Genomic DNA, 23648 nt, shown 5'->3' on the forward strand with positions numbered 1-23648 from the left:
CATTTTTAAACAAAACATCCAAATTAGGTTCCTTGAGAACCACTGTGATAAACCGTTTCACCACAAGAGATGCCCAGGAGCTACACGGCTGCCACACTTGGCAATAATTTCCCTCTCTTTTTTTTTTAGCCTCAGCCAGCAGTGACCTAGACATGTCGCCTCAGCTCCCACTCAATTTAGTTGCTTCACCGAACTCTGTATTCTGGTGCCTTGTACGGAGGCCCTTGTCATACTTTGAGAATCTTTACTCTGCTCTGGTCCGGCTTCACTTGGAGTACTGTGCTCAGTTTTGGGCACCCCAGCTGAAGAGGGATGTAGACAAACTGGAGCGTGTCCAGAGGAGGGCAACAAAGATGGTGAGGGGTTTGGAGTCCAAGACGTATGAGGAAAGGTTGGGGGAGCTTGGTTTGTTTAGCCTAGAGAGGAGATGACTGAGAGGGGATCTGATAACCATGTTCAAGTATTTAAAAAGCTGCCATGTAGAGGATGGAGCAGAGTTGTTCTATCTTGCCCCAATGGGATGAAATTAATTCAAAAGAAATTCTGTCTAAACATCCGGAAGAAGTTCCTGACAGTTATAGCGGTTTCTCAGTGGAACAGGCTTCCTCGGGAGGTGGTGGGTTCTCCATCTTTGGAGATTTTTAAACAGAGGCTGGAGAGCCATCTGACAGAGAGGCTCTGATGCAGAGAGAACCATCTGATGGTGAGGGGTTTGGAGACCAAGACGTATGACGAAAGGTTGGGGGAGCTTGGTCTGTTTAGCCTGGAGAGGAGACAACTGAGAGGGGATCTGATAACCATCTTCAAGTATTTAAAAGGCTGCCATGTAGAGGATGGAACAGAATTGTTGGAACAGAATTGTTCTCTCTTGCTCCAGAGGGACAAAACAGATCCAATGGGATGAAATTAATGCAAAAGAAATTCTGTCTAAACATCAGGAAGAAGTTCCTGACAGTTAGAGTGGTTTCTCAGTGGAACAGGCTTCCTCGGGAGGTGGTGGGTTCTCCGTCTTTGGAGGTTTTTAAACAGAGGCTAGATAGCCATCTGACGGAGAGGCTGATTCTGTGAAGGCTCAAGGGGGCGGCAGGTTACAATGGATGAGCGATAGGGCTGTGAGTGTCCTGCATAGTGCAGGGGGTTGGACTAGATGACCCATTAGGTACCTTCCAATTCTGTTATTCTATGATTCTATCTGAGAAGGCTGATTTCCGTTCAATCCTTGTTATTTGATTGTAGCTAAATACATGGCAGTGAACTGAACATTTCAATTTGAGGTCATTTCAAGGGCTTTCTAAGGCAAGGGTCCCCAGTTTGGTGCCCCTGTTACTGAAGGCAAGGCGTGTGTCCAAGAAAATACTTTAAAACACTACCTTCATTTTAAAACTGCCTGACAAAACTGAAATGCTGTAGATTTATTGTTATTACAGTTCTGTGGCATCCATTCTGTGTTGGCGACCATCACTGTGTGTCCAATGATGCCCACAGACTCAAGAAATCCCTGCTCTAAGGTATGCCTATTAGGTTTGTGAGGGTAGACATAAATGTGTAACCTTGCACTGAAGGAATCAGTGCAAGCTTTAGAATCATAGAGTTGGAAGGGGCCACACAGGCCATCTAGTCCAACCCCCTGCTCAATGCAGGATCAGCCCAAAGCATCCTAAAGCATCCAAGAAAAGTGTGTATCCAACCTTTGCCTGAAGACTGCTTTAGAATCATAGAGTTGGAAGGGGCCATACAGGCCATCTAGTCCAACCCCCTGCTCTACACAGGATCAGCCCAAAGCATCCTAAAGCACCTTTGGGTAGGAGTGGCTAAACAGCTGGCCAACCAATTGTATTCTCAATGATCCCAACCCAGAAAGGTGAATAAAAATAATTGCAATCTGATTATATGCATTTGCGTGTTGCTTATAAGTGGACCTTTAAACTATCTTGCTGCCTGTTGGGCACAGATGTCTCTGGGTGATAACTTGTTTGCGGTTTTTAATGATAACATTTATGCACTTATTTGAGCATGAGGGAAAGCAGAAGATGGTTTTGACTCCCTGCAGTTCACTCAAGCAAGATGCTGGAGTATCACAGTAGTGGAAACGACAGAGAAAATTCAAATTGAAGAAGAGGGAAAGCTGTAGAGATGTCAGGTCCACAACCATGCATCTCTGTGTGTATATAAACCGTAGGGTTTTATTCACAAAGTATTTGAAAATGGGTCTTATTTGGTGCTATACTCATCTGGTAAAAGAGCCTCTTGTGGCGCAGAGTGCTAAGGCAGCAGACATGCAGTCTGAAGCTCTGCCCATGAGGCTGGGAGTTCAGCAGCCGGCTCAAGGTTGACTCAGCCTTCCATCCTTCCGAGGTCGGTAAAATGAATACCCAGCTTGCTGGGGGGTAAACGGTAATGACTGGGGAAGGCACTGGCAAACCACCCCATATTGAGTCTGCCATGAAAACGCTGGAGGGCGTCACCCCAAGGGTCAGACATGACCTGGTGCTTGCACAGGCGATACCTTTACCTTTACTCATCTGGTGAGCACATCTGATATATTTTTGTATTGCTTCAAAAACCTACACAAAGTGTTTGTCCAGAGGTAACAGTGGGAAGAGAACCTCCCTCTAATCTCCCCTTAAGCCACTATTCACCTCTTAAAAATTGATATCTGTCTCTAGCCTTACAGCAGCCTTTATCAACTTTTTTACCATTGAGAAACCCCCAAAACATTCTTCAGGCTTTGAGAAACCCCAGAAGTGGTGTGATCATGCAGAGACACAGCAGAATGCCAAACGTCTCCCAATCGCAGCCAGACGGAGGTCTGAATGTGGCCATTAGTTTGAATCCATCCTCAAAATGGGGGAAAGGAAGGGGTAATTTTTGCTGGCTTCCATGGTGGATACCTTCCTCCCATTCCTTTGGGTCCCCTCTTTGGGCTGCAGTGGAAGAAAAATCATGCCATGCCGATGGAAATCCTTTTATCTGTGGAAATTGTAGGCAGAATCCAAGCCATAGTTTAAACTTTAAGGCTATCTATTCCCCCTCCCTCCTGCCTCAGTATTAAAAGCAAGGTTTTAATCCTGGCAAAATTCGCTCTCACCTTAATAAAGACCGTGTCAGACTTATATACACACAGAGACGCATTGCCCTGCTGCCTGGTGATACGACCTTAGGACGAGTAATTCCAAATGTAGTCCGTGACAGGGTACAGTTTTTGTTCTCTAATGGTACGAGTTAAATTTAGCTTGGATGTGTTTGCAGAAAGTCAATTCTAGCAACTATTTTCATTGATTTTCTGCTCTACTTATGTCGGTTGCAGCCACTGTTCCTACATGTCAATTTGAAAACTGCTTTTTCAAAAAATAAAATAAAAAAAAGTCTTCCGTATGGTCTTCGTAGTGGATGCTTGGGGCAAAAACATATTTGTATTATTATGCTGTATGAATATTCCAACCTGTTCTCTCCTATCTAATCATAAATGTGTGCAGGGAACAGATTGTTTTAATGTAAATAATTCTGTGTTTGAAAAACCTGACTCTAACCGTTAAGGAGATGAATGTCTGTTTAAATCAAAAATGAAAACCCCTGGCTTGGAGTGATTCCAAGCGGAAGCCTTTTAAAATCAACAGTAGAGGTGGCTGGATGGAGTCACTGAAGCAGTGGGTGCAAACTTAAAAGGACTCCAGGGAATGGGAGAGGACAGGAAGGCCTGGAGGATCATGGTCCATGGGGTCGCGATGGGTCGGACACGACTTTACACCTAACAACAGAGATGGAAAAATGGTTGAAATCTTAGGGGATCAGCACTACCTTCTTAGCTGCTAGAGCTAATGTAGCTCCTTGGATAGAGTGTTCGACTGGGATCCTGGGAGACTTGGGTTCGAATCCCCACTTCTACCATGGAAGGTCGCTGGGCAATTTTGGGCATGCCACAAACTCGCAGCCTGGCTTGCCTTCACAGGAACATGGTTAGAGAATGGAGTTGGGGAGCACGATATTCTATGTTGCTTTGGGTTCCAAATATATATATTCTGATTCTGTGAAGGTTCAAGGGGGTGGCAGGTGACAGTGGGTGAGCGATAGGGATGTGAGTGTCCTGCATAGTGCAGGGGGTTGGACCAGATGACCCAGGAGGTCCCTTCCAACTCTAGGATTCTTTGAATGCTTTCCATGGGGGTGATAGGACTCTCAAGCAGTTTGGGCAGAGTGCTGAGTATTTCTTGTCTTTGTGTTCCATAACTAATGACGGTCAAGCATCACACTGCCGTTTTTCTTACACTCAGACTGTACAAGCTTGTTGTTGTTAGACCGTCCTCAGCTCAGGACTTTATACAAATCTTGAGGGACAGAAGATGATGTGATATAGTCGGATCTCATAGGATCATAGAATCATAGAGTTGGAAGGGGCCATACAGGCCATCTAGTCCAACCCCCTGCTCAACGCAGGATCAGCCCAAAGCATCCTAAAGCATCCTAAATCTCCTTGGACCTCTGAAGTTAAGCAGGGACAGGGACCACTTGGAAAGGAGACCACCAAGGAAGTCTGTGCGGATAAGTGCCATGGCAAATGATCTCTTCTCCCTTGCCTGGAGGAAGGCCTCTTGCTGGGGTCATCGTAAGTCAACTGTGGTATGACAGCACTTTACACACATGTACTAATACTGCAGCATGTTTGTAGAATTAAGTTTGAGTCGAGTCGCACCTATAAACCAAGTTTAATTCTGGGCAGAAGCTTTCCTCCATGGACACGAGAACTGATACCTGGAGCTTTGTTGGCCTTAACGATGCCACTGGACCTAAACTTTGTTCTGTTGCTTCAGACCAACATCTCTCATCACCTGAATCTGTCTCCATAGGTCTATAGTTTGCTTGTATTTATTATTGTTTACCACTTTGTCATTCCTTTCTTTGTGGCATAGAACACTTATGCACTGGGAACTTCACTGTCCCAGCTCCCATGCAGGAGCACAAATTGGGGGCGGATAAGGCTCACCTGGCCAAATGCTCCCCCATGTGGGTGCAGGAAGAGGTGGGGCAACCTGCCACGACAAAAACTCCAGTCTGCAGCCCGGCATGAAATCTCCAGTGCGTAAACGGTCATTGTTTCCATTGTCTGTCTACTTAAGACTGTAAGCTACTTGGGGCAGGTCTTTTTGCTCACGAATCTGTAAAGTACAGTGTACAGCGGTGCTACAAAAACAAGTTAAATTTTTCAAAACAACTGTTGGATCTTCATTTCAGATAGCTGATGGCTTCCTTTGGGTGGAGGGGGGGGGGGAAGATGGTGTGTATGCAGATTCCGGAACAAAAAATGCATCATTCTTGCTCTTCAGGGTGATTATATTTTGAAGGTATTGCCAACCGAGGTTTCTTTTAAACCGTGCATGCTTTCAGGAGTCATATAAACAGCACACTTTAAATATAATTTTTATAAAGATCTAAACTATGTGTTTGGTCAGAAGGTTCCCTTGTACAATATAAACTAGAGGAACAGTAGAAAGGTCATTAATTATTCTAAGTACCGTGAAATTATATGCAAGCTGTAATCGGTTTAAAATTCTGAACTCGCATTACAGGGGGGAGGGAGCAGGCAATTATATGAGTCCTTTGGAGTTTCAGATCTTTGAAGTAGGATGATCAGCGAGGAGAGGTGCATATATAATTGGGGAAGCAAAGCAAAGGGGAGAACTTAATTTGACGGATAGTAATAGGGGAGGTTCCAGACTCTGTGGGAGAAAGTTGGGAACATGCCTTGCGTGTGTTTGTCAACATAACTGGATACTGTCGGGATCTCCTCTTTTTCGCTGGCCCCGTCTTCATTTCCTGCCAAGTTCACAGAGTAGTTCGTATTCCAGGCATCATCCAATTTGTCCTGCGAAGCTTCTTTCTCAGGATGGGCGAGGAACTCCTTCAAAACTTGCTTGAATATGTAAACAATTTCCCAAGGCAAAACGTCATTTTCCGCCAGGACTTCTCGAAATCTGGAAAGAGTGGAAAAAAAGAAACTATCAGTGCATTCCCGTTTCTTTTTCTTCTTTCTCTTTCTCTCTCGTGGGGAGCAGAACATACTCTTTTTTTATTTTAGAAAGCATAATTGGCGGGGGAAGGCACTTAAAATGCATTTGGACACTACAGTGATGGAAGCTATTTCTCCCCTCCTCCCCTATACTGAGCCATCTGAGGAAGCTGATTCAAACTGACATTGCCCTCCAGATGCTTTCTGGCCTCACAAAGAGAGCATAGGTTTGTTTTGCTTTCTTTATTCTGCCTTTTTTTTGGGAGGGGGGAATGGTATGTGGAGAAATAATTTACTGGAGATTTTAAAGAGTAGTTATTTTTTAAACTGGTTATTCTTACAGAATTCCAGAGGGGTGGCCATATCAGTTTGTTACAGCAGAACCACAACAAAGAGGCACCCTGATTGCTAATCAATTTATTATGACTAAATAAAAAGGCTTTTAAAAAAAATATCCCTTTAAATTTTGCTACTCTTTAAGGTGCTACTGGCTCGTGCTCTCTTATACTGCTAGATTTATTGTGATATAAACTTCAATTATTATGGTATAAAAGCTTCATCCGTTACAGAATGTATGTGAAAGGGGTCTGAGCCATTAACTTCTCCATGGTAAATTGTATTAAGGAGTTCTACACACAGAGTAAAATTGCAATTCATTAATAGGCTGGAGCATTAATGCTTAGTATAATTACTGCAAACCTAAGTTTGTTTACTCAGAAGTAAATCCCATTGGACTGTGGGGCTTACTCTTCATTAAATCTACATAGGATTGCAGCCCTTGGTGTCACACCAAACTCCTTGAACAGTTAAGACTGTGAAATGAACAAACTAGAGCCTTGATCAGGATGCGTTGCATTAAATTGCAAAGCTAAGGTAGCAGCCTTCTAAGTCAGCTGAAGGCAGTGGGCTTAAGAAGGGGGCCGCTGTTCCCTGTGTGATGCTAAAAAGGGTCTATATGAGAAGCTGAAGATTATTAAGAGCCAGACTTTCTACCTTATTCTAGAAACAAATTTTTCAAAGTTATACCACTGTTCAACAGTTCTGCGAGGGATTACTTGGGAGTGAACCATATTGAGCCTGGGGGAACTTCATAGGGGTTGCAGTTCTTACATATCCTTGGAGGACCATAAATCTGCTCAGTCTTTCCCAAGGGGCTGAGCATTGTAGTTTATATGAATCTTCCCCACAGGCTTAAAGCAATGGGTTTTGCTTTTTGGTAAGCCATCTTAAGAGCTTTCTGCAAAAGAATGGCTTTGTTTTTCTTTCAGAGGTATATAGAGGCATAGAGCCCTGACCTGGAAAACCCAGGCGAAGCTGTTCTCATCAGAACCCGGTAGCTAAGCAGGGTTGGTCCTGGTTCGTATTTGGTTAGGTGACCACCAAGGAAGTCCAGGATCCCTGAGCAGATGGCAAACCTCTTATGAATATCCATGGCCTTGAAAACCCTACAGCAGGGGTAGTCAACCTGTGGTCCTCCAGATGTCTATGGACTACAATTCCCAGATGTCCATGGACTACAATTCTCATGGGAATTGTAGTCCATGGACATCTGGAGGACCACAGGTTGACTACCCCTGCCCTACAGGGTCAACGTAAGCCAGCTGTAACCTGATGGGGCTTTCCACCACTGTACCACGACTGTAAAACCTTTCCCTCAGTTGGTTGTGATTCTACGGTCGTTCCCCCACCCAAGTCCTAGAACAATAAAAGCAACGTTACCTGCTGAGAATGATTCCGGTTTGGCACGGTTGGATTTGGGAGCAAAGAACTTCGAGCTGTCTTTGTTCGGTAGCCGGAATAGTAATCTGAGGGTTCTGGTAGCTTTTCAGCCAGTTGTAATCTGTGCCAGCCTTCTGGACGCCGTGGTCGCTTTCTATCTCCTGCACTAGCCGCTCACGTTCTTTGAGGTGCCATTTCAGTTCCCTCAAGAGAGTCTTGGTCACAACTTCCGAGCCGGGGTATTGTCCGGTTTTATAAGAGTAGTTTTTTGGCCATTTCATCCAGCCAAAGAACGGCATTGTGACAACTGATCGAGGGAGGGGGAAAGACAATTAAACTATTGACGCTACCAAGCCCAATTGAAAAGTCGTTCTTAACTTTTCTAGTCTCCTTTCAAATCCAGCTCGTGAATGCTGTGTCAATTTGCCCTAATATCCAACATGTTTTAGAGCATAATCTCTGTAACACTTTATCTCAATGGGAAAGTTGAAACCCCTATCATCCAAATGGCCTTTACTGGACGATGCACTGCTGGGTGAATTTTATGGAATGTATTAAAGACATCATATGCCCCAACAATCCCAGACTTAATGTCTTAAAAACAAAGACAGAAAAGGGTTTCCATTGCAATAAAACTATTCCAGTTTTCTCTCTTAACTGTCTCATTACGGCACATGGATCTACACACTGTATTGTAACCAGCAGGTTCAATAGTTCTTTTTAATTCCCAAATCGTTCTAGTCCCCAGATTTCTCATGCAAAGTATCCGATTTTGGGGGGTAAGTAACAGCGGCCCTTTGTGAGTAGCTTGCTCAATTTCTGCAACAGGATTTCATAAGTTCCTTTTTGAATGAAATGGTTCACTTACTTGCCGTACTTCTCGGGAAGCGTGATTGTGACCCAGGGTGCGTTTGAGCTGGAGTGAAGCTAGTTGACATATCCCAGCATGTTCCGTTTGCCGAACTTGTCTGTCAAAAGAGAGAGATGTATTGCTCTTTTTTTACCCCCCTCGAACGGTGTAGAGTAGACTGCCAACGTACAGCTTTCGATCCCTTCTGGCTTCACGGACTGCTTAATTCACATCTTTATACCAACAGAAATCCAGTTACGCTTGAGCATGGATTCTCCCCAAATCCTTTCCAGGTAGTCCAGTGGAGGATTCTGCCTTCCAGAGTTTTGACCCTTTCGTAGTAGTTTCTGCGTGGCGGTTTTAGGAAAAGGGACAGAAAAGAAAACAGTTTCAGAGGCTGCTATGCACATACGAAAGTATTGTCGGTAGCTGGGTTAATAACAAAGTCACGTCAGATAGGCTTTTGGTTGAAGTTAAGACCATTGGGTGATGCGTAGCTCGGATGTTCATAGCTGGAGGTCACAGTGTAGTGCTGTATTTTTGGTCCTGTGGCGCTCTAAAAATAACCGCATTGCTTTGGTTGTCGAACTAAACTTTCAGGCTCTTTTTATGCTGGATGTTTGGTGTTTTTTTTTTGTTTTTTTTTGTCTCTCCTTGGGATGTGGGGAGAAAATGGTTCGGGCTGCTTTGTTTACCTCTCCACAGCTGTACCAATATATTTTTTTCTCCTTTGTTACCATGGAGTGCCTTGCAAAAGCACTGTGGATTTTGGCTGGTCAAATTGTACCTACTTACAAGGCACTGTATGGAGAGAGAGATTCTTAGCTTTTACTTTCCCTGATTAAATTAATCTCTTAGTATTTGCGCAGGTTTTATTTATAGTCCACAGCTGTTAACTTTTTTTTTTTGACATTTTGCAGGTATTTAAGGAAGCAGCCTGTCTAAGATCTCCATGGGGGGAAAAAAAGCCTTGCAATAAAATCCTAATTGGGGACCAAACAGGTAGTAAATGCAAAACTAGATCTCCACTCAGTTGAGAAACAGAGTATTAATATCTTACCGTAGACTTTTCCTCCTTCATTGCAGTGTAGGCATTTCTTTAGTCTGCTTTTGCTGGCTCGTTGATTTGAGGCCGATGAGTCAGATGAGGAATATCTGCTTTACGATCCATTTTTGTGTGTTCAGGTCTTCTTGCCTGGCTGTTACTTTCAGTGACAATATTCTTGTATATGTATTGGTCTCTCTCCGTCAACCCCCCCCCCCTTGGGGCCCCTCCCCCTTGACTATGGTATTGAACCGCGGTAGAAGAAGGGGTTGTGTGGATCCAGTCTAGATGTCACGAGATGTAAAATGATGACGTGTGTGGTTGTTATTAAAGCTGATATTACTTATATGTTGGGAAAAATCAGGTGTCAGTATTAATCATTCTCACTTGGGAGGTTTTCTCGTTGCATTGTATGTGGTGCTTGGAAATAGGCGGGGAAGGAGATGTAGCTGGACTTGCAAGGACAGAACTGCCAGCACAGAATCTCGGATGAAATTAAAGAGACTCATGCCACTTCCTGTCCAGTGCAGTGTCCAGGTTGGTCACCTACCTATTGTATTTACAACCCCCACCCCGCCCTTTATCGCATCAGTGTAAAACTGTTCCAGAATATCTTGGAGAGCGATTTTGCAAGAGAATCAAGTAGGTAAACTCTGGGGTGCTAATATGCAGTGATAGATCTGTTGACGATAGATGCTAGGTCTGGAATCTCTGATCTTGCCCAGTCTTGAAAATGTGAATTAATAAATGTGAACCCAAATAGGAGTTTGGACCGGTTGAATCCTTTGCTTGCTGTATTTGTGATGGCAACATGAGGATCTTTGATTTTTTAAAACTTTGTCCTGCTTTGTTTTTTGCAGCCAACTTATGGCGACCCCATAGGGTTTTCAAGCCAAGAGATTTCTTGAGGTCGTTGTCCATTGCCTTCCTCTGGACAGTAGCCTAGGACTTTTTTGGCAGTCTCCCATCCACATACTGGCCAAGGCTGAGCCTGCTTGGCTTCCGAAATCTGATGAGGTTGGGTTAGCCTGGGCCATCCCGGTCAGGGCTCTTTCTCCTACATAGGTACATTGTCATAAGTAGGAGAAACAGGAGGGTGACGGCAAGCAGAGCTGCAGACTAAACCTTGCAACTTCATATTTATTCCACCTGCTCAGGGTCGTTGCAAACATAAAGAAACATTTGAACAGTTAAAAACAGATTTTAAAAATCCTTACCGTTTGATCTCCCTAATATTTGGGAAAGACCCCTGTGGGCAGAGTGCTGTCCGGGACACATTCAGTGTCCGGACTGTGCTTCCGCCTGCACGGACTAATCACTGGGCGTGACAGGATTGGGCCGGCCATGAGCCGCGCAACCAGCCTTGGCCAGATGCTGCCTGGCTGCCGAGGACGCCGTTCCACCGCTTACCTGTCTTGGTTGCCGGCCCGATGCACCTGCCAGTGGCTGGGCCGGCCAGGCCACCTCCGAAAACATTGGCCCAGGCCTACAGGCTCTCCCGCCGCGCTCCTTGACACCCGGCCGCCTTGCCCTCGCCCCAGCCGCTAGCACGCCCACCTCCGTCCAACTAGCCCCAGCCACAACTCAAGGTAGGGCTGAAGCCCGCCCCTCCATCGGGGCCCTCTGCTAGCTCCCGTTGCATTCCTGGATGCAATGGGCTATTTTCCCATTTGTAAAATAATTCGCTACAAACACATAAACATACAGTACCAAAACCAGGGTGAAAGCCAATGACTCTCATTGGGGGTATGTCCAGCAGAACAAAAGAAAAGTCTTCACCCACTGGCAAAAGACACTGGTGCTGCAATGGAGAAGACCCTTTCGTGGGTTGCCATCTGTGGACAGTTAGGTTCAGTTTATTTATTTGTTTATTTTGCGGTTTATATGCTGCCCCTCTCAGCTACCTGTCTGGGGCTGTGTACCTAGCATAAAACTCCATAAAACAATGACAAAACAATGAATCGTCAGGAAAACCAGATTAAAAGTAGTATAAAACCACATCTTAACACTTTTGCAATGATCCTGAATTTCTGAAGGTCAGTTATGGCCTATTAGAGAAGGGGGGAGGGAAAAAGAGGGCAGAGGAGGCTGGAAGGAGGTCCCGGATTTGCTATTGGTATTACATAGCTGTATATCTATCTGTCTAGCTGGCCTCAACAATAGGCCTGGTGAAAGAACTCCATCTTACAGGCTCTGCAGAGAGTTCCAGCAGGGCTCTGATCTTACTTGGGAGCTTGTCCTACCAGGCAGGAGCCAGGACTGAAAAGGCCCTGGTTATAGTTGAGGCCAGCTGTATTTCCTTGGGGCCAGGCATCTTCAGCTTGTTAGCATTGCCCGATGGAAGAGCCCTCTGGGGAACCTATGCAGAGAGACAGTCTCTCAGATTCTGAGTGAGATGCTGCTACTCTTCCCTAAGCAAATTCCACGATTGTAAAAATAGCCTTGCTGGATCAGTCAAAGGCCTTGTGTCTTTACAGTGATGGCTCGCCAGAAGGTTTGGGATGCTTGAAAAAACAACAGCAAAAACAGCAATCCTCATGGCAGAAAAACCTAACCTGTTTCCGTCCTCCCACCCGTTCACAGCCGATGATACCAGGCCACGCTAGTCTGCAGTAATCCACCGCTGACAATGATCTATTTTGTACACAGAAGGTCCCAGGATCAGTCCCTGGCGTCTCCAGCTAGATGGGTGGCATAAAAGGCCTTTAACCAGTGACCCTGAAGAGTGTTGCCAGTCAGAATAGACGATACCGACTTTTATCAATCAGTGCTTCTTAAGGTTGCAAGGCTCCCCAAGATGTCTGCTGTTCAAGATGCTCGCCCCCCTCTGGATGGAGATGAAACTGGGATGGGGACTGAGAGGGGATCTGATAACCATCTTCAAGTACTTAAAAGGGTGCCATGTAGAGAATGGAGCAGAGTTGTTCTCTCTTGCCCCGGAGGGACAGACCAGAATGAATGGGATTAATTAATTCAAAATAAATTCCATCTAAACATCCGGAAGAAGTTCCTGACAGTCAGAGCGGTTTCTCAGTGGAACAGGATTCCTCGGGAGGTGGTGGGTTCTCCATCTTTGGAGATTTTTAAACAGAGGCTGGAGAGCCATCTGACGGAGAGGCTGATTCTGTGAAGGCTCAAGGGGGTGGCAGGTTACAGTGGATGAGCGATAGGGATGTGAGTGTCCTGCAGAGTGCAGGGGGTTGGACTAGATGACCCAGGAGGTCCCTTCCAACTGTATTTTTCTATGACTGTATGAGCAAAACGCCATGTAGTGGTTAGAGCAAGGTTTCTTGATGGCCCTGGAAGGGTGTCTTGAATGGGTGGGGTTTAATAAACATTAAATTAGTTTTTTAAATGTGTCATTGGGTGATATGACCATCTAATAATATTATATAAATATAATAATAAATAAATATGGCTATGTTGACCCCCCCACCAAAATGGCCAATTATAGGCCTGGAGGGGGTTGAAAGGGGAGGGCCCGGGTAGCTGATCCTGCGTTGAGCAGGGGGTTGGACTAGATGGCCTGTATGGCCCCTTCCAACTCTATGATTCTATGACGTACCCAGCTAGGCTTCTCAATCATAATCTGCACAATTGTATCACTTCTGGGGTTTCTTGAGGGCTGAAGTATGTTTCAGGGATTTCTCAACGGTAAAAACGTTGAGAAGGACTGGGTTAGACTGATAGACTAGGATCTAGAAGACCAAGGTTCGAATCTCCACCCTGCTGTGGAAGCTTGCTGAGAGTCCGTGGGCCGGTTGCAGGTTTAAGCCTACCTACCTCAAAGGGTTGTTGAGAAGATAAAGTGGAGGAGAGGTGAATTATGTAAGCAGCTCTGGGTTCCATATCAGGGTGTAAAGCAAGGTATAAATAAATAAATCAGAGTTCTACAGCAAGTAAATTCTTGGATGCACCGGATTTGATGTCTTTGCCCCCTGCCCGGTATTTTTCAGATATTGATACTCTCAATAGCACAACCCGTCCCCCCAGCTTTCAGCTGGAAATGACTCATGGCCTGAAGTGCATTAAAAAGATTTTAAATCCTTTCTCCAAGAGCACTGATTAGACCTGGCCTCTTTACTTTCACAAGCTTGTGTCCGTATCATTCTGGGCAGCTGGATGCTTAACTTGATCATTGTCACTTTTTAAAGCTATATGCTCTTTTGCACTTTATGGCAGATGGAAAGTTTCAATCGGTAAACATTAGGTTTTGGTCCCCCCCCCCATTTAACAAAATAACCTTGGGTCCTTTGGTCCAATAGCTGTACATTCTTAAAAACATAATAGTTGCAGGGCAAGAGAACAAAGCTCTTTTCCCCTCTTTAGCCTGTAATGTTTTCATTGTCCTTTCTCCAAGAAGCCCAGGATAGCATACATAATTTCCCGCCCTCTTCCATTTTATCTTCACAACAACCCTGTGTAGTAGGCTAGGGTAAGGGAGTAGCAGGCTTGGCTGAAATGCTGTCCCCAGATTGCCTGGTGGGTTTTTATGAAGAAGAATTTGGTTCTTATATGCCGCTTTTCTCTACCCGAAGGAGTCTCAAAGCAGCTTACAGTCGCCTTCCCTTTCCTCTCCCCACAACAGACACCCTGTGAGGGAGGTGAGACTGAGAGAGCCCTGAGATTACTGAAGGAGAAGAAGAGTTGGTTCTCATATGCCACTTTTCTCTACCCAAAGGAGTCTCAAAGCAGCTTACCATCTCCTTCCCATTCCTCTCCCCACAACAGACACCCTGTGAGGTGGGTGAGGCTGAGAGAGCCCTGATATTCTATTCCTGCTCGGTCAGAACAGTTTTATCAGTGCCGTGCTGAGCCCAAGGTCACCCGGCTGGCTGCGTGTGGGGGAGCGCAGAATCGAACCCAGCTCGCCAGATTAGAAGTCCATGCTCCTAACCACTACACCAAACTGGCTCCAATTATGATCAATTGGAGATCAGAGTAGGCATGGGAGAGACTCAGGTTCCGTTCCTAGTGGCCATAAAGCTTTCTTTAGGGCAAAGGAGCTTTTGTGTGCCTTCCCGAACAACGTCATTCCGATTTGTGCTGCAGACCTAGTAGTAATGGAAGCCGGGCAAGGAATTTTTGTCTGTTCTGTGACAATAAAGCACTTTTTTGTTCTTTTTCTGCTGTGTAGCTGCACTGGAGTGCAGAAGGAGCTCAGGCAAGCAATCTCTGTGTTGTGTCAATAAAGCGTTCTGCTTTCTGCTGTGGTCTCACCTGTTCCTGATGTAGTTGTTCACCTCTAATCCGTGGACAAATTGGTTCTGCTGGTGTCCCAGCCTTCTATTACGCTTGTATGCTGCAATCACCCTGGATGGGGCTCGTGATTGGCATGTATTGGTCGGGTACCGCCTCTGGGCACCCCTGTGATGGCTTGGACATGACAACTGACTGACAAGGTTAAGTTGATGGCCATCTTGTTTTGAAGGGGAGGGGACTTGGGAGCGTTGCTTTTTTTAAAGCTGCAAATGTGACCCATTCCTTCCAAGAGAACTGCGTTCTGCCAAGGGCGATGATTATATTCTTCGCATTTAGGGCTCTGGAACAGGCATCCTTGCCCTTTTAAAATCTCATTAGCCACCGAGCTTGAGCAAAGAGAGGTATGTCCCCCAACGTGGCAAGCTAGATTTCCACCTTTCACTGTCTTGTCAAAGCCATTTAAAGTTGGGGAGACTGGTACCAGTTGGTATCTCTCTTGTGCATACTCTGTGTGCCTGCAAGCTATTATGCATTTGAGTAAGCTACTGCATGCATCAATAAGAGGCAGTGTGGTGTAGTGGTTAGAGTATGGATTCCCAACCACGGCCTTTCCCCCTGCCTTAATGGACTTGTCTGAAGACAAGTGAGCTCTCACATGGTTTTTGTGTCTGGGAGGGGTTGAACCTACATGCCTACTCCTGCTTTAGGCTTCCTCCTGACTCCCCATTCAGTCCTTTTCAAGCCTGTCTCGTAACGTGGGCGGTCATGTCACTTCTGGGGACATGTCACTTCTGGGGGGCGTGGCAGGGAGGCGTGGCCAGTGGACAACACTTCTGGGGCTCCTTGAAGCCTGAAAAATCATTTCAAGGGCTCCTCCATGGTTAAAAGGTTAAAAAAGGCCGAGTTAGCGCATCAGTATAGGGTTTGAGAGACCCAGGTTCATATCCCTACTCTGCCATGGAAGCTTGCTGGGTGACTGACGCAGTACTATCTCTGTGGTTCATAGCAGACCTACATCAACCCTAGGGGAGCTACATCAACCAAAAGCCACGTGGCCCCAGTTTGCCTGCGTGCCCCCCGACCACCCATGTAAATGAAAGCCATAACCTTTTAAGTTACCAAAAAACCTCTGAGCATGGAGGGTTGCCCTTTCCACCGGTGTTGAGCATTAGCCAGTCCCATGTGTAAGAGGAAAGGCTTCCCGGGCTGCCTTCCCCTGGCCCTTCAGCATGAAGCACCCCAGGTCAATCAGCAGAAGTCCTTCTATGCGGTGGCCTAATCCTAAAGTTACAAGATTTTAACATTGGTAAAGTGGGACACCATTGACTGGGGTGGGGGTCTTGATTAAAAATTTGGTCTATATGGAGCAACAGAAAGTTTCATAGAACGCATAGAACGCAAAAATAGTATTGTAATATATATATATATATACTAGTAGTAGAGCCCGCTGAAACCAAAATTCAGCGGGCGCTAGGGGCCTGGGGAGCTTTTTTCCTCCCCCCCCCATCTGGAAAAAAGCTATCCAGGCCCTGGGGAAGGTGATGCGCGGCTCGCGGAGCTGCGGTTTGCCTTCCCCGGGGCTTGGGAAGTTTCCCCCCCCCCCAATCTGGGAAAAAGCTATTCAGGCCCCTTTTTTCCTTCCCCCCCCTCCATCTTGAAAAAAGCTGTGCGCGGCTGCTGATTGGCAGATTGGGGATGGACTGACAAGCAGAGGGCCCAATCGATTGGGCCCTCTGCTTGTCAGTCCAGGGGAAGGGGCCTATCGGCACCCTTCCTCATCCCGGACAGGGCCTGCCCTCGGGGCCCTTACTGTTTTATTTCTTCCGCTCCGCCAGGAGCGGTTAAAGATACTTAATTTCAACATAAGTACAATTTGCCAGGTACCCCCAGATGTCCCTCCAAAAGTGGGACAATCTGGTCACCTTACCTTATCCACTTGAAAATGGGGTATGCGCCACATTCAGGATCAGTGCTCAGAAGGGCCATGGGCAGCAGTGGTTTCAGGATTCGTAGGGCCCAATGCACCAGAGCTGGTTAAAGGATTTGCGGGGCCCTGGCAGAGCACAATTGTGGTGGGAGCAGCCGGGCTGGGGGCAAAGGACCCCCCCATAGTGGAAAGGGGTGTCACTCCAAGTGTCCTTAAATAGGGGAAAGGGGGGATGACAGAGGTATGGCCCTGATCTATGGGGGGAAAGCACAGCATGGGGCCCCTGGACATGCAGGGCCCGTAAACGTGCTACATGGATAGACCGGCCCTGGCCTTGGGTGCCGTGTCAAATTGCTACACAGGGCTTCTGCGCCACTGCGCGAGCATCACCAATGGAAGCGATGACCTACTTAAGTGTGCGCATATATCACAGGAAGAGGATTCGGTACAGGAGTTCTGTTTTCCGCAGTAGTCCCACGTGGAGCACCGCACACACAACATGACACAGAATTGTAAGAGCTGAGACAAAAAGTGATGTCACTCCTTGGCGGCCACGGAGGTTGCAGTGGGGTCTGTACGAGCATTCCTATGGAGGAGCGCCTGCCCTCTGGGTTAGCTACAACTGGCTTTTCATTGCGGCTTTCCCTCCCGTCACTAACAAGAACGTTTATGTAGGAATGGCAGATGGGGTATTAAAGTGGAAAAATAAGGGCCTGGGAAATACGCGAGGCTTGTGGAAGAGGGCACAGCTGTCACTAGCGCTTGCGTTCGGAGAGTGATTTCCCGTGGTTTTGGGACGTCTCATTTTTCCCCACTTAAACACTCCGCTTGCTGTTTTTAGCACCCTGTTGCTTTATGTTTCTGAGAGCGTTATAGACGAAATACCAGCATCTTGAGCGATGCAGAAGGGCTAGGATGGTATGTGCGGTTTCTTTAAGTTTGGTGCTGTTTTAAGGTTCTGAATGTCATCAGACTGAAATAGGCGTTCATTCTGCCATCTTGGGAGATCTCTCCAGAGAAGAAGAGGAGGACAAGAGTTGGTTCTTCTATGCCACTTTTCTCTCCCAAAGGAGTCTCAAAGCCGCGTACAGTCGCCTTTCCTTTCCCCTCCCCACAACAGACACCCTGTGAGGTGGGTGAGGCTGAGAGAGCCCTGATATTCCTGCTCGGTCAGAACAGTTTTATCAGTGCTGTGGTGAGCCCAAGGTCACCCAGCTGGTTGCATGTGGGGGAGCGCAGAATCGAACCCAGCATGCCAGATTAGAAGTCCGCACTCCTAACCACTACACCAAACTGGAGGAAGGTGTTACGTAAATATTTAAATAAACAAACATGAATTAGTTGGACAGGGTTTCATGAAATCCTGGTTGAGAAAGCCTACTCTCGTGTCCCAACTGCCCTGCTTCCTTGAGGACTATTGACATCGACATGATTGTGGTAAGAAAGTGATAGTTTGGGTCACATCTCTGAGATTTGCTGAAATATTTATTATATATTATATTTATATGCCGCCCTCCCCTAAGGCTCAGGGCGGTTCGCATGGAACAAAAACAAGAGCAATACATGAAACTCAGTGACTATATCGTATGAAAGGCAACAATAATAATAATAGCAATAAACAGAGAAAATAACAATGTTGTCGTATCAGTTTGGGAGGTAGTCCCAGAGGTAGAAATATTTGATTAACCAATGAAGGCAAATCAGGAAAAAAAATTTCACAGAGTAGTTCAGCAGTGGAATAGGCTGCCTAAGGAGGTGGTGAGCTCCCCCTCACTGGCAGTCTTCAAGCAAAGGTTGGATACACACTTTTCTTGGATGCTTTAGGATGCTTTGGGCTGATCCTGCGTAGAGCAGGGGGTTGCACTAGATGGCCTGTATGGCCCCTTCCAACTCTATGATTCTAGGATTCAAATGAACAGGAGCGGGCAGGAAACAGCATGAGTCATACTGCTGGGATTGTTGCTATTAATAAACATCGCTGTAAATAAATGTTTTGTCCCTTATGGTTTTGTACTCTGTAGGTAATTCTGGCGCACTTGAGATCTGGAGCATTTTGTCACAGTGGTCCCCAGACCACAGTGGTCTGGGGACCGGGACCTGTCCGTGGATCATTTGGTACCGGGCCGCAGCTCCTCCTCGTCCTCCTCCCTGCCTGCTGCCTCGGGGGCTGCCCTGCCACTCTGCCACCGGCTCACCTTTGGTGCTCTCCAGTGGCAGCAATAGCTGGGGCTCCCCCTTTGTGTGGCACTGCGCAGCTGCTGTTGGCAGCGCCCTCCAGTGGGCGGCAGGAACTCAGGGGCGCCAGCGGGAAAGCAAGTGGAGCAGGGGCTCAGGCAGCTGCAGTGATTTCCCTTGGCAAAAGACTACTCCCCCCCCCCCGGGCCTCAGTAAAATTGTCAAGCGTTCACCGGTCCCCAGTGATAAAAAAAAGGTTGGGGACCACTGAGGAGACGGGCCGTGTATTTTGTGCTTTGATTCTGTTTTTGGCACCACAGGGGCAGGATTGGTGCTGCAGGTCTGGAGAAAGCCGCTGCCAGCTCTTTTGGGTTCATTTTCCTCCAGGTTCCTTAAGGCTGTCTGATTTTTTTAAGAGAGTAAGATTTTTTTCCCTCCCTCCCTCCCTTTTAGCATTCAGCCCGAGCAATATACTGGCACGGAATATGTGGAGAGATACAGACGACTGGAGGCAAATGAACTCGGTGCATCAGACTGCAACTGTCCTCCACGTGAACCAGGTAAATTTTATCAGCGCAGTCTTGCGTGAATTGTAAGACTGGATCATGACATAGTGTAGATGATTGTGGCAAAAGTTTAGGCGGTGGTGGAAAATGTTGTTACTTTGCAGTTGACTTACGGTGACCCCGTAGATTTTTCAAGGCAAGAGAAGGTCAGAGGTGGCTTTCCATGTGTGTAGCAGTCCTGGATTTCCTTGGTGGATCCACATTCCAAGTTCCCATCAGAGTTGATCCTGCTTAGTTCTGAGGTTGGGGTTGGCTTGGCCATCCAGGTCAGCGTGAAAGTACAAGTAAGGAATGTATATTCAGGCGTTGATCTGAAGCAATAGAACAAACCTTGAGTTTGGTGGTTCCTTTAAGACCATAAAAATTAAAGCTTTCATGTTCACGTGCCACTAGAATCAAACTTTACTCTATGTCAGGCTTTCTCAGTGAGGGTTTCATGAAATCCTGGGGTTTCTTGACAGCCCTGGAAAGGGTTTCTCAAATGGGTGGGAGTTAATTCATTTTTAATATTTCTTTTAAAATTTGTTGAACATTTATCGTGTGATATAACCATATATGGTCATGTCACCCTCCCTAAATGGTCTGGAGGTGGTGGGAAGGGGAGGTGCCTTGGGTGGGCGTGTCCACAGCTATACTTCCAAACAATATTCAGCACGATGGTGCCAATTTTTGGGTTTGTCAAAGCTTGAAGAATGTTTCAGGGGTTTCTCAATGGTAAAAAAGTTCAGAAAGGCTGTTCTATTGGAATATATGTCTATGTATATATAAGTCGTAGGCTGTGACTTAACAAAGGAAATCATCATGCAGGTAGCTGCTATGTGTGTGTTCCCCGAAGTCGAATAAATCCTAATTGTATTTATCTTCTGAAGTATATTATCTTTTGGGGCACAAACAAGAATATTGGATTAGCACCCCCACTGCGTCCCATAGCAAGCACCAAACTTAAAGAATATTGGATTAGCACCCCCACCCCATCTCATGTTTCCCCTATAGCAGGGGTAGTCAACCTGTGGTCCTCCAGATGTCCACGGACTACAATTCCCATGAGCGTTTGCTGGCAGAGGCTCATGGCAATTGTAGTCCATGAACATCTGGATGACCACAGGTTGACTACCCCTGCCCTATAGGATGGGCTATCAGGAATTCCTTTATTTGCATCCAGCTGTTACTTTTTTTTTTTTGGTGTAAAATTTCCTTAATGTTCACAATAAATACATATTCATGCACATTCGTATGTGCGTAATAATACACAAAAAAGACATCGTACACTCTTGCCTGTCTTTGCCTCCCCTGCTTAGTTAAATTCCATCTTTGAACCCAGGATAGAATTGCGATGGGTGGGATGGAACGGGCTGAATTTCCCCTCCATCACCAATCAGTTGTTCCTTCTTAAGGTAACCTTAGAAGCAGCGGCCAGCAGAGGGCTCTGAAAGTCCAATCCCTGAAATTCATGGTTTGGGCAGAGAGGAGAATATGCCTTTACAGAAAACGTAGATTTTTAAGGGTGGCTTGGAGCAACAATTAGGAACTCCTACCCCTTGCATACATTTTTTTGCAAAAGCTATTATACTTGTATACAATGCTGGATAGTAACTATTGCCATCCCCCATCAGTTTCCTTTATTATTCTCTGTGGTTTTTTGAGTTGGATAACAGAATGGGGTGATGTCCCAGTTGAGCATCTTTGTATACTTGATGTGCCTATGGGCTAAGTTTGGTGTAGTGGTTAGGAGTGCGGACTTCTAATCTCGCCATGGCTGGGTTTGATTCTGCGCTCCCCCACATGCAGCCAGCTGGGTGACCTTGGGCTCGCCACAGCACTGAGAAAACTGTTCTGACCAAGCAGTGATATCAGGGCTCTCTCAGCCTCACCTCCCTCACAGGGTGTCTGTTGTGGGGAGAGGAAAGGGAAGGTGACTGTAAGCCGCCTTGAGACTCTTTTGGGTAGAGAAAAGCGGCATATAAGAACCAACTCTTCTTCTTCTTCTTCTTCCTTCTTCCTTCTTCTTCTTCTTCTTCTAATTAGTCAGCGCCCCCCAAATGAACCCTAAACAATTAGAAGATGGTTCTTCAGTGGTTCAATGATTCCAACCAGGACCTCCCTATCAGTGGTGGTGGGACCAAGGCTAATATTCTGCTGCGGCCTAGCAAGAGAGAAAGGTTTGAAGCGATGCAAGGGAGGAAGAAGTCTCAATTTTGTATTTGCCTGAGTAGGGATGGGAGAAGGGGACGTACAGAACTTGTTCGTGTGGAAGGAAAAGGCATCCTTGGCTGACTGGGTGTGATTCCTCACAGTGGAACAAGAGGTGGGCCCAGTCCTGTGACCACTAATTAGAGGCACCCTCTTTGATAAGGCAGGAAAGAATTGCTGAAAGACCAGCAGGCAGAGAGGGATAGATTAGGAGATCTGATGCTTTGTACCCCTAAGTCAGCTTTTACCTCAGCTTTCTGAAGTAAAATCTCCTTTGTCTCAAGGAGGTTTTTCCTGATTATATTTTGGCTGGGTTTGGGTTTTTGTTACATTGGAGTTTTTCTTTTTTTTTTTTAAGCAGAATCCTTTCGAGTGATTTTCATTTAAGCCAGTGGTTCCCAAACCCCTTTGGGGCTGTTTCCCCCTTGGCTCTGAGGCCACATCGTAGTTGGCCACCCGTGCATACAAACACACACCTCTTTCCTGGTGTTGGGCCTACTGCAAATTCAAAACACACTATATTGTCCACACTTCTTAGATTCTTCCTTGTGCAGCAGCCATATTTTAGTCTGGAAAAAAATAGCTTTGTAAAAACTACTTTGGGGGAAAAAGCAAATGGGGAAAGAGAGAGTGAAAGAGAGAGAAGCAACCAATGGAAAATCCCATGGCTGGGAGCAAGGAGGAGAAGGCTTTTCCAGCCTCCCAAAGATGAAGGGTTGCCAACCCTGGATTAAGAAATATCGGGTGATCTGTTTTTTTATATAAAGATAAATACAGTACATACATTTTAAAACCGCTCCAAGCCTTCGGGGAGGGCGGTATAAAAATATGAATAAAGAAAGAAAGAAAAATTATTTTTAATGCTATGATGTATCATTTTGAGGTGGATTTTAATATTTATTTCCATTATTATTATTGCATTTAATAACCACCCTATCTCATGAGACTCAGGGAAGTTTTCAATAGAAATAAAACATATAAAATTCATACAAAAATATGATGATGCTGTTATCCGTTCAGTCGTGTCCGACCCTCAGCGGTTCTATAGGAAAGTCTTCGCCATGCGTCCCTGTCTCTGACTGCTTTACAAAAACATAGATTTGAATAAATAGACTAAATTATAATGTTAAAATAGGATGGTGGGCAGTTGTTTATATCAGCCTTTCTCAACCTTTTTACCATTGAGAAACCCCTGAAACATTCTTCAGGCTTTGAGAACCCCCAGAAATGGTGCGATCATGCAGAATATGGTTGGGAAGCATAGCTGAGAACACACCCATCCTGGCCCCTCCCCTTCCCACCCCCACCAGGTGCATCATTGGCCATTTTGGGAGGGGAGGGGTAGATTGACATGACCATATATGGCCATATCACGCAATTAATGTTGAACGCATTTTAAAAATATATAAAAAATTAACTCCCAACCATTGGGGAAACCCAAGTCTGTCAAGAAACCCCAGGGTTTCATGAAACCTTGATTATCTCTACCAAAGGAGAAAAAGTTGGGGTTCATAAGATGGTTAGTGGATTCTGACAGTGAGGCTGGGAGATCAGATGGATTTAGGCCTCAACCATAGGCCTGGCGGAATAGTAGAATGTATAGTTTTACTTTGTCACTGGGAGTTAAGGCAGAGTACACAGAGTAAGACAATGCAGTTAACAGGAGGAGACATTCCATGAACAATGAAGTAGTATTTCGGTTTTGAGCCAACCAGAGAGCTAAAGAGCAGAACTGAGGCAAAGCATAAGTGCTAAGACGATGCAAAATTACATTGTAGGGTCCACCTTATGGTAAACCGTTCCCAGTAGTATGGACTACAGCCCCTAATAATCTGTCCAAGTAATTCAGTGAAGCCGTTTGTTTGCACAGTGCTACCCTGCATAGAAAAACCCTCTTGAGTAATTTGGCTTTGCATAGTTTGCTGAAAGCCAGGAGAGCAGGGGCCTACCTGAGCTCCATAGGCAAGCCA

General features: G+C 45.9%; 2 protein-coding genes across 2 annotated transcripts in view; one reads left to right on the top strand and one right to left on the bottom strand.

The window, feature by feature from the left end:
* Positions 1–23648, top strand: part of TDRD9 (tudor domain containing 9) — a 102004-nt gene that overhangs the window by 5672 nt on the left and 72684 nt on the right. The window contains exon 2 of the mRNA XM_077323792.1: positions 19376–19482. Coding sequence (XP_077179907.1) covers positions 19376–19482 — 107 coding nt within the window. The remainder of the gene's footprint in view (positions 1–19375; positions 19483–23648) is intronic.
* On the bottom strand, positions 5328–9818 carry RD3L (RD3 like). The gene is made up of 4 exons (XM_077323801.1): positions 9634–9818; positions 8592–8920; positions 7724–8030; positions 5328–5969 (listed from the first exon to the last, which is right to left on the bottom strand). The coding sequence occupies exons 2-4, from the start codon at positions 8659–8661 to the stop codon at positions 5678–5680; spliced, it is 669 nt and encodes a 222-aa protein (XP_077179916.1). The 5' UTR covers positions 8662–8920; positions 9634–9818; the 3' UTR covers positions 5328–5677.

The sequence above is a fragment of the Paroedura picta genome, chromosome 2 (assembly GCF_049243985.1).
Source record: "Paroedura picta isolate Pp20150507F chromosome 2, Ppicta_v3.0, whole genome shotgun sequence".
In the NCBI taxonomy this organism is placed as follows: Eukaryota; Metazoa; Chordata; class Lepidosauria; order Squamata; family Gekkonidae; genus Paroedura; species Paroedura picta.